The 10,700-nt window shown below is 38.0% G+C and overlaps 1 protein-coding gene across 2 annotated transcripts; it reads right to left on the reverse strand.

Annotated features, from left to right (window-relative positions):
• Window positions 1-994: 994 nt before the first annotated feature.
• On the reverse strand, window positions 995-9,536 carry LOC137104561 (palmitoyltransferase ZDHHC20-B-like). 2 transcript variants are annotated; one of them, XM_067485933.1, is made up of 14 exons: window positions 9,383-9,536; window positions 8,448-8,474; window positions 7,963-8,057; window positions 7,702-7,822; window positions 7,543-7,612; window positions 7,360-7,392; window positions 6,760-6,880; window positions 6,168-6,203; window positions 5,794-5,926; window positions 5,427-5,553; window positions 5,035-5,124; window positions 4,801-4,913; window positions 4,655-4,702; window positions 995-4,097 (listed from the first exon to the last, which is right to left on the reverse strand). In XM_067485933.1, the coding sequence occupies exons 1-13, from the start codon at window positions 9,498-9,500 to the stop codon at window positions 4,659-4,661; spliced, it is 1,128 nt and encodes a 375-aa protein (XP_067342034.1). In that variant the 5' UTR covers window positions 9,501-9,536; the 3' UTR covers window positions 995-4,097; window positions 4,655-4,658. The 2 variants fall into 2 exon arrangements, with proteins under 2 accessions (XP_067342034.1, XP_067342035.1); XM_067485934.1 differs by lacking the exon at window positions 6,168-6,203 and having other exon boundaries at window positions 9,383-9,535.
• Window positions 9,537-10,700: the final 1,164 nt, after the last annotated feature.

The raw sequence follows: 10,700 nt of genomic DNA on the forward strand, positions 1-10,700 counted from the left end.
AGCCTGTAGCAATAGTGGTGGATGTGGGAGCTATGTTCCACCAGGTAAAGGTCCCGGCAGCTGGTGCTGACCTACTCAGATTCTTGTGGTGACCAGATGGTGACACTAGTCAGCCGATGACAGAATACAGGATGGAGGTTGCATCTGTTTGGAGCTTCATCGCTAAGTTGTGCTAACTATGCTCTCAGGCAATGTGCAGAGGACAATGGGATGAGACGGTGCCTGAACATCTTGTCCAAAGGTGGTACTATTGGGTACGAAGTCTAGAGTAATTAAATGACTTTAGAATTGAGGGATGTTTTAAACCAGACCGTCAGACCGTGTGTGCCCAACTGCATCATTTTGCAGACGCTAGCGAGGATGGCTATGGGACAGTAACATACTTAGTCCAGCAAAACTGCAGTAACCAAGTTTACAGGGCCCTTGTGTTGGGAAAGCCAAGAGTTGCCCTGCTAAAGCCCATAACTATCCCTCATTTGGAGCTTACTGCAGCAACCTTGGCCGCACGTGTGGACAGAATGCTAAGCAAGGAGTTGGAGCTACCACTGGATCACCTCTACAGAATATATCTCATAATTTTCTACATATTTAATTATTGCTTGGTTTTGGATTTTGCTAAAATTTTATTCAAACTTTTCTCATAAAATATGTAAATGTTTCACTTTGTTGCCACATTTATTGTGTGCAAGTAAAGAATCTAAAGTGGTTCTTTTACTTGTAGCCCTGTCATATACTTTTACTATAATGTTATTTATAATGTTATTTCTGTCACCTGTTATTTGCATTACACACCGAACTGTTAGTCAACTTGCATTGTGGTTAATGTAGGTGTAATGTTTTGACAGTGAACGGAAGAAAGAAAATTTGTGATTCTACCGCTTCAGTTTTTATGTTTTCTAACTGTCTACAGCACGTTCAGCAGGGTACACACATGGTAAATATTTCAACTACTCTTACTAACATGAGTGAAAACAAAAAACTGATGACAGTAAAATTATTCGCGAGGTTTAAAAAAACATTTATTGTTATTTCCATGTTAATTGTGTAGAGGTGTGTATTCCATTCACAAAATAGGAACAGTAAAATCAATCAGACAAGAAAAATATATGTAGTCTTTTTCTTACATTATCAATATATATACTCACATTGGAAAATAGGACATTATAACAAAAGGAAACCAAAATGTAGCAATAAGCAAATTATGACAGGCTACACTTGCACTGTGTTCAGTACAGGTGCACATCAGTCTAAAATAAAAAAGAAATTAGACTGAGATTTTCTGATCCTTCATCCATTTTCACCAGAGGTTTTATGGCTTCATTTATAAAGGTGACAGACCAGAGTAAAGCTAATTGAAATAAATGATGTACCTAGCTATAGTCGAAAACCCACAATGTCTGTTTTAACATCATCTCAGTTTTCATGGCAAAACACATTTTTACACAAGTTAGGTGTCATGCTTTTGAGCATTAATTAAATCAGTTATGTACATAGACATGTAAAAATCTCAAGGCTGCACAGAAGCATTGCTCCCAAGACAAAAAATACCACAAAAAACACTCAATTAAGCATTAGAAAATACACACGCGCACTTTAGTCTCAAGGCAAACTTGCCAGTGAGAAGATATAGGCATTTTGTAAAACATGACAGGTCCAATGTTGGACAAGTCAGTGGCTGCAAGAAATGAGCCAGGCTCCTTATAGATGAAAATTTACTTTTAAACTAAATGTTTAAGTCTGTGGTTTACAAAAGATCTATAAATGATCTTGGATCATATATGACTGTGGCTTGGATCATGATCTACGGCGGTAGTTTCACCTGCCAGACCACAGTGTGATACTGATACATAGCGAACTTAAGCACATTCCAAACAGTAACAAACATGCTCCAATCACCTGTTTGCAAAAGTTAAGTATAAATACACTTGGGCTCAAAAGGTCAAACGTGATTGGAAGGCTAAAACGTAAACAAGCTGTTCTTTCTTCTCCATCATTCGATCGAGTGTCCCATCTGTGGTACTTTCTGTACAACTGTGACGGGTAAATACAACAAAACACACCAATAATTAACTCTGCATGATAGAAAGAGCTGTAAACTTGTAAACCACTGGAGTGTGGTGGAATTTAGTTTATTTAGAAGCTTGTCCAGCAACAGTCAGGAATACGATCAGATAGACAGAAGACATGACATCCTTCTTGGTAAATTGAAAGTTGCATATAAATGAAAAATGCCTTTGAAAACTATGTAACACTTTTCTGAAAACTGATACTTGGTTGTCCTGACAAAACAGTTCATTGTTTAAGCTGATATCCCTGCATTGTGATTTGCAAGTGTAATAAAGTCTAATTATGTCACTGGTATATATAATTGATATACAGATTTTGGCAGACTCTCTATTGTATCTAGCCACATTCCAGATGATCAACACTGACAAAAGACCATTCATGGTTCAGTTTTACATAAACTAATGTTCATTTAAAACAGTTCAAGGTCACAACACTGGGTTGATTCCAAATTATAAACTAGACAAGGTTAGCAGAAGCTTTAGTCAACACTGCTATTTTAAAGTTGATCAGTTGGACTCAATCCACTTTCATTCTGAATTTGGTTTAAATTATTCCAGGAAAAGAATGAATATTAATTACATATGAAAATATTACATGCTGAAGAAAGCACACCTGCAAATTAAGACTGAAAGTGAACTGAGCCCTGAGCAGATAACAGGAGCCTTGTTACCACCTGCTGGCCAGCACAGGTATTGCAAGGATATCTTGACCCGCTACATGCAGGCAGGACAGATAAGCCTTGTATAAAATATTGTGCCACAACAACTGGTAAATACAATTTGGTTATGCCAACATTGGCCAGTGAGGCTAGGATAAAGCTAGGATGTTGTAAACAATTCAGGTTCAGAGGTCAGAGCTCCTGACAAGTCAGCCCTTTTTGGCAATATAGTTGGTTTATTAATAAAAGGTTGAAGCACTGAGTTGTAGAAAATGAGGTTGTACACACCATGGGCTCTTAAGAATCACTGATCATAAGATTACATAATTAACAGAGAATAAAAGAACAGGTATTGAAGGTCTCTGCGCATTGCACGGTGTGAAATGCATGTCCCAGGGTTAACTGTCCATTTATAAGTAGCCCGTTGAAACACAAGATGGCCACAAAAATACACAAAACTTAGTATATGTTAGTTAATTTAAAAAAAATATCAAGATGCACACATGCAAGCACACACACATGGCATCATCCAACATTCCTTCTACCTGGGATGCTATTTGAACATGGTAAAAAAAAAAACACAAGCAGCACACTGTTGGATGGACATTGAAAATCTACAAAGTGCAAATGCGCCATCTTGTGCTCTGATATCCAAAACACAATCCCAAGACCCAGCCACAGTCTTCAGTGTTGTGAACTGGCTCAGTCCACTGAACCACGCAATAGAGTCTTCTGAAATACAGTCCAAGTTTTGGATGGTTAACATCCATTCCAAAAGGTGTGAAACACAGGTATGCTCCAACATCAAGAGTTAAAATGGAAAAAAAAAAGAAAAAAAAAAGATAAGTCCATCTTCACCGGCTGTACTGCCTTTTTAAAAACACAAAACAAATTACACAGCTTCAGCTTCTTCCCCACTCTTCACTGCAGTGTTGTGCCTATAAAATGAATCCTGGTGCACCCAGGAAACTTTGGCAATAAAAAGTCCTCCTTTAAAACAACGATAGTAGCTCTGTTCCCTCCAGGATTCTTTAATCAATTAATGCGCCAGGTGTCGAGAAAAAAACACTAAACATTAAACAAATATGTATATAGCTGGATTTGTGATAGTGTGTATGTGTGCGTGTTTATGTGAGAGGGCTCAACAACCTTGTACCACTTGTTCTATGGCATCTGAATGAGATCTGCTTATGACACAGCATGCAAAAAATGCCAATGCCATAAATGCATTACTGTGCAGTAATGGGCTACAAAAAAACATTTCCATAGCTCACTGAAGGGGTCTGTGAGAATGAGGTTGTACTGTGAGACTGTTGCCATGGTGACGAACTAAAGTGTTGCGATACTTAAGGCATTGTATAAGGAGTTTCTCCTGTGGCAAAAAAAAAAAAAAAATATGAAGGAATCAAATACAGCTGATTATGTAAATCACTCTTTGTTGTACTCAAAATTGACATAATTGTGCACTACAACACTGCCATGTCAACAAAAAAATGTATACTTGCACTACTCAAAGTTAGGGATATTCATCTTTCGGGTGAAATTTATGAATGCACCTAAATCCACTATAACCTTTACAGGTGAACTTAATTTGACCTTCTCTAAACTTTGCCCAACTGTTTCAGTACTTATTGCACAACATGCTGCTCTAACACGGTGATTAGCTGCAAAAATCACAATGTGATTCATGGATCTTGTCTGATGAGACCAAAAGGACCCCTGACAATTGACAAGTCATTGAGACACTGACATTTTTTGTTGTGGTAAACCCAATAATGTTGTTAGCTTTTGTTTCATTAAATTGTTTGAGATTAATCAATTATCATTGCATGCTTCTACTTAAATGCCCTAAATTCACGACATCACTATTTACATTTTCAAAAAATTTCACCCAAAAGTCTAAATATTCCTAGCATGATTCACGTTTACCTGCTTAGGACTCGCTTTCCATGGCGATTGTAATGGTTTGACTTTCAGCTGCAAAGGCAAACAGAAAATGTGATAAGGTGGCAAGTTCCAAGCAGTGAGTTGTTGATGTTTTTCTATGAAATATTACTGACCCTGGTGGAGCTTACCTGATTTGAGGGTGTTATTAGCCAGATGGTCTTCGAAATTGTTGGCATGCTGGTCATTACTTAGGAGGCGATTCTGTGAGTCACTCAGTGGGCTCACTGGGATGTCAGCAGCGCTGGAAATGTGCCAAACAAATAAAAAAGAAAAATGTGCATTCAAAACTCATTCCAAAACATAAATCCTTATTACAGCCTTGTGTCAAAGTATATTTATTTGATTACATCCAGACTGATCACCTTTTATTAGGCTCTGGATGCAGGGTCCCTGCACCCTGCTCTAAATCTGCATTGACCAGCCGCGTAGGGAACGTCAGACCATCTCCCTGGCTGTTTCAAACAAGAAGGAAATTTAACATTAGGTACAACCAACCTGCAGGGTACCATTATGCATTCAAGCTAGATTTATATGAGGACTACAAAAGATGGGAGCTGATTTATCAAAAGAGATTGGTTTCCTGTTTTCCCTGTTTACAACTGTTAATTTAGCATGAAAAGGTTTGTCACATATGCGCTTATTACCGAACACAGCATTATAACTAGAAAGGAGAAGAAAGGACTTAAACTATCCCCATGAAACAAATTTATTGTGTGATAGTGTTGTGAGATCCTCTGTTCTATTGATTTCTAACCTGGTGAAGATGGGCAGCAACCAGTACTTCTTCTGGTCTCCAAAGACCTGAACGATATTCTTCCGGAAACCCAGAGAGAAGCCATTCTTATCAGAGCCTGTCCTAAAGACTGGGGCTCTGAAGGCCTCTGCAAAAAGGGAGCAACAAGTGGAGACAAGAATCAACTGAGAATGCAAACACACAATCCAAACAATCAGTAAATAGAAGATTAACAAATCCACTATCTCAAAGTGAATGATGAGAGACAGTGAAGAGTGTGAAACTGAAAACGTAATTTTCTTTGTTAAATTCTGTGTTAATGTGAGAAACCTGTTTACATTATTAACTGGTAAATAATAAAGAAGTCTTTTAAATGTTTGTGCATTACCTATAGTGGACCTGTTCTTTCCTACAAGCCACAGATGGTAGCTGAACAGGGACAGAATACTGATGCAGAACATGGCCGCCACAAAGAAAAGAAACAAGACATGGAATTTTGCCTGAGTGTCTGGAAGCTCATTCTGGGGAAAAGATAAGAAAACAGAAGTGCAAGAAAGAAATCAATAATAAATTCCCACTGAAGATATTTATGTAAAGAAAGAGAAATAAGAAAGAGAAAGGGAAAAAGTAAAAAAGAAATGGAAAACAGAGATAAGTAGAGTGTTAAGTGAACCACATCACTACATGCTCATCACGACAAATACCATGCCAACGATGGTGAGGCACTGCGACACTAAAGGCTTTGGAGGATGGCTGGGTTACCTTTGGGCAATTCTCTGCCGATTTCCTCCGGCAAAGCTTTAGTACAAATAGAAACAACACTGGTTAGCGGAGAGAAAAGGTGAGACGGGAGGGTTGGCTGTTAGGAATCAGGAGGCAAAGTCAAGTGAAAGTCGGATTAGGGAGGGATGAGTAGGTCAATTAATAAAATTTTCCCTGAGTGAAGGAAGCGAAGTGAGTAAAAAATTGCTGAGATAAAATCAAAATAGTTCCTAAAGTAAAAAAAAAAAAAAAAGAAAGGAGAGAGGTGTTAGCTGCCAGATGAGTGGTGTGACTGATTGTTCTGACAGTGGATAGAGAGGGAGAGAAAAGACAGAGATCTTAGAACAATGACCCAGTGTGTGAGAACTGGGGATAACAGAAGGGGAAACAGAGAGAGGTCAGAGGGTGAAGGGTGACAGAGGACAGAGAAAACAGATGAGTAGCATAGTTTAGCGCAGGAGAGGTCAGCACCATGCACAAGCATCTCAGAAGATGCTTGACATGCACCCGCATCTGCATCCTCTGTAGCAGCACAGAGACACATTCACTACAGGCTAAGCAGACTGCTCTACGTCAGGTTGCCATTACTCACTGTCCAGAATTTTATGAAATATTGCAGCACAGTGGCTGCAATGAACAAACAATAAACCAGCGAGTAGGCCAGGAAGAGGATGAAAAACTTGTAGTTGGAGAATCCCACACAGTTGTTAACCCTGCAGACACACAAAGGTCACATGTGACATTTGACTTCCTCTGAGAACAAGTCTTATCAGTCTGAACTTTAGTAAGGTGGAGGCTTTGTCCCACTTGAACAGTTACGCTAAATATTGCTTTTGTTGATTATTATTTACACTGAAATCTCTTTTGGCTTCAAAGCTACAAGCAACTCAGGGCTTAAGCACAAGATTCACATGGATGTGAAGTTGTTTCTTTTCTGAGTATTTTAGGAAATATAGAGTTAAAACTATCAAGTTTTCACATCAGTTCAGAATAAACTAATTTAAGTTTTAGTTCTAAAAGTTTGAAAAGCAGTTTCTTCTTAGTTCACTGTGTTTTCTGGGGTTTTACACTATGAAAATCTCCTGGCTGTAAAAACCATCTCCTTATACTGTTATTAAAAACAATATGTAGGAATAAAATGTTAGATATTATATGCGCACTGTATTTATGTTGTTTTGCAGGTCTTACATACCAGGGACAATGGTGATCCATCTTTAGCACACACCTGCCATATACAGCATCAGAAAAAATAGAATAAGAAGAGAATTAAAAGCATGACAAAAGAAAAAATCAATACTGTCGTAGAAGGTTACAGACAGGTGGAGAATAATCATATCTCGGCTCATTAGAGGCAAAGTCTAGAGGGTGTTCTTACATGTCACATGCGGAGCAGTGATGACACCGGTCGGGCTTGATAACTTGACATCGGTCACAGTAACGGATTGCTGTGTCATGTTAAGACAATAGTGTCTCATTATTATAAAACAGTACAACACAAAGCTGCAAATGGACAGAAATACACAGCTGAATATACCTCCGGCTCCTGTGCGGGTGTACAGAGGAAGGCTGGTGGCTGCTCTCCACAGAATCTCTTGCTGGGACTCTGGCCTCTCTTCCTTCTCATAACGCTCCTTGTCAGCCTTTGGTAGGCAGAACTGGAGTAAAAAAAAAAGTACCAAACAAATTATCTTGTAAAACAATATAACCATCAAGTGGACTTTAAAGCAGTACAGGGGTTACAAACACACACACACACACACACAAGCTTAAAACCCTTGGTTTAGGGTTATTGTACCTCTTTGGAAGGGTTGGCAGGCTTGCTGAAGATGGTCTTCCAGTAAGACCATACAAACATGATGAAAAAGAGGTGGAAGAAAATCAGGTATATAACTGGAGGGGGAGAAACAAAATCAAGCATCAGAACAAATATAATGCACAGTCTGACACGATTGATTGAAATGGACCAAATTACCATTATATGTTGATTAAAAGACACACTTCTATTATGTGGGACTAAAAAAGAAAAAGAACTGCACTTCTATAATGAGAAAGGAAAGCTAATGTTGAATGAGGAAAAAAATGCATTGCTTCACATAGACTAACATCAGCACTTTGAGAGGGCACATCTTCTGTGCCAGCTTATTTCAGCTAGGTCTACAGAACATATTTCACAGGACAAAACAGTGATTATCCCGCCAAGTAGCAAACAAGCTCAATTCTGTAAACTTCCATTTAATATGTATTAAATAAAAAACTGTTGTCACTCCACATGAAACTTACTTTGCTCTCCAATACTGGGGATGGTGACTATAAGACACAAACATATAATTGTTAGACTGTCAAGTAAATGGCATGAGGAACAGAGAAATTTAAATATTTTACAGTTTTAGTGAAACAAATTATGTCCATAATGCTTTTGCTAGAAAGGATGCTTTACAAAGTTATAAAACTGTACAGTTAAGTCAAACTTGATCAGAAGCTTCTGACCTAATTACACAACCTTTCTTTAAAGACAAAACTTGCACACTCAAGATTCCAGTAATTAAAACCAAAGAAAAATCACAGATATCTTTAGTGGCCACCTTGTGTTTAAACAGTTATGTCAAATGTTCTTTATAAGTTCAGGAATAAACATTACTATTAATATTTTGGCTCGATGTGGATGAGATGTCTGTAAGTATTAGGAAAATGGTGTGTGGTTGTGGTTATTCACTGTTTTCAGTTGGAACTCATTAAGTTTTCCTTACTTCCCTTATAAAAACCTATGCACAAATCCCTGCTCACAGACCGGGCAGCACATCAACACGACATTTATGAGCCTTATTTTAAGGTCTAATAAGCCAAATATGAAGGCAAAACACACCTTTATCTGTTGAGCCAACAAAATACTGTTTCGTTAGCATTTAAAATCTCTATGGACTTCACGGAGCTCAACATAAACCGCAGAGACGAGTAAGGCAGCGGCATAAACAACGCCGGGAAAGTTTTGCTTCGACAAAAACACATTTCCCCCTAACATGAGGCCCCCAAAACGCTGGCAGCTCACAGATAATTAGCAGTATCTAGACTGACGGGGGTTTGCCAACACCATTGTTGAGATGCAGTGCATTTACTTCCTGCTGGCAACAGCCGTGTACTTGTGTGGCCAGCACAATGAAAACACAAGCCGTTACACACTTTAAACAGGCAACACGGGCGGTAGGAGGTCTACTTACATATACAGAGCTCCACCACATAAGCGTAATACGACCAGCATACGACTAGGGCGATAAAAATCACAGGTATCCATGCTAAACCCCGTTGACAGCATCTCAGGACGTGTGTGGGCGCCATCTTTCTTCCTCTACTGGGGAAGGGAGTGTCGGCGCGTGACGTCACCCGAGCCAAAAGCGACTGGGTTTGATTTTAGGGAAGAGTTTGGAGATGGGCTCACGTGAGATAGTCACAGAGAAATAGTAACCCCGTTAGACTCAGTATTAGCTGAATTCATATTGAGTTTAGTTTTCATGTATGACATGTTTCTCGCTACGATTGCCGATACTTTTTTCTAAGAATATTTTAAAATCACACCTTATCTGTCACATTACTTTACATTTTTGATTATTTTTAAAATATTGCTAGAAACATACTATTTCACGTCACAATTGTAACTTAAAAAAATACAAATAATTTATTTTAATTGTATTATATTGTATCGATACTCCTGTACTGATTTTACTTTATAATTTTAGTGTGCTTTTCACTTAGATTTTCATTCATAAAAAGTGTGAAATAAATTTTCTTGGTTCATTAAAGTTTTTGATTAAACTATTCCTCATATTAAATCTAACTTTTTACATGCCAATCACTCACCACCTATATACTTTACATATAGGACTACTACAACATAATGTGTTTAAATAAGCAACTGATAAAAGAGATTTTATCAGATATTTTAGTGAAATGTATTTTTTTATCTTATATATTACAAATTTTACTAATCCGTACCGACTTGAGGACCACCTGAAACTGTTCTCAAGAAAACAAAGTAATTAAGCTGCAGGAAGAAAACTACAAATCATAAAAGCTCTAAGCTGGTCAGTAATAATGTAGGCTTAGTCACTGGGAAGTTGAAACAGAAAGTTGAATACGTGATCATTTAATTTGTTAGGGGCCATGAAGCGAGTGAAAAACAATAAGAGAAGGAAAGCATGGACATTGTTCCTCCAGTCCCATGATTGAAAAAAATGAAAAACACTTCTGTATATTAACTCATTTTTAAAATAACATTTTTATAATTATTTATTCTGTACCCTTGTCCCCATTTGTTACCTACATTTCCAAATTAAATGGGGATATATGACCCAATGGGAATTTGCTCTACGTTTGTTCTGCTTTGTTTCTTCTGTGGTTGCTGTGTCTTGAAAGGTTAGGTAGATTAATAAGTGTACCAATGATGTAATAAATGACGTCAGATAACTGCCTTTGAAGTTGCCTAAGTTGTCAGTTGTCAGGGAAACGATGCTTCGATTAACAGCTAATGGAGCTAATGGA

The sequence above is a fragment of the Channa argus genome, chromosome 19 (genome assembly GCF_033026475.1).
Source record: "Channa argus isolate prfri chromosome 19, Channa argus male v1.0, whole genome shotgun sequence".
In the NCBI taxonomy this organism is placed as follows: Eukaryota; Metazoa; Chordata; class Actinopteri; order Anabantiformes; family Channidae; genus Channa; species Channa argus.

Coding starts and splice junctions, on each gene's coding strand:
- LOC137104561 (XM_067485933.1), bottom strand. CDS start 9,500: ATGGCGCCCACACACGTCCTGAGATGCTGTCAACGGGGTTTAGCATGG. Junction 7,823..7,962: donor CTGCCAACCCTTCCAAAGAG/GTACAATAACCC, acceptor TTTTTACTCCAG/TTCTGCCTACCAAAGGCTGA. Junction 4,703..4,800: donor TAATAACACCCTCAAATCAG/GTAAGCTCCACC, acceptor TTGCCTTTGCAG/CTGAAAGTCAAACCATTACA.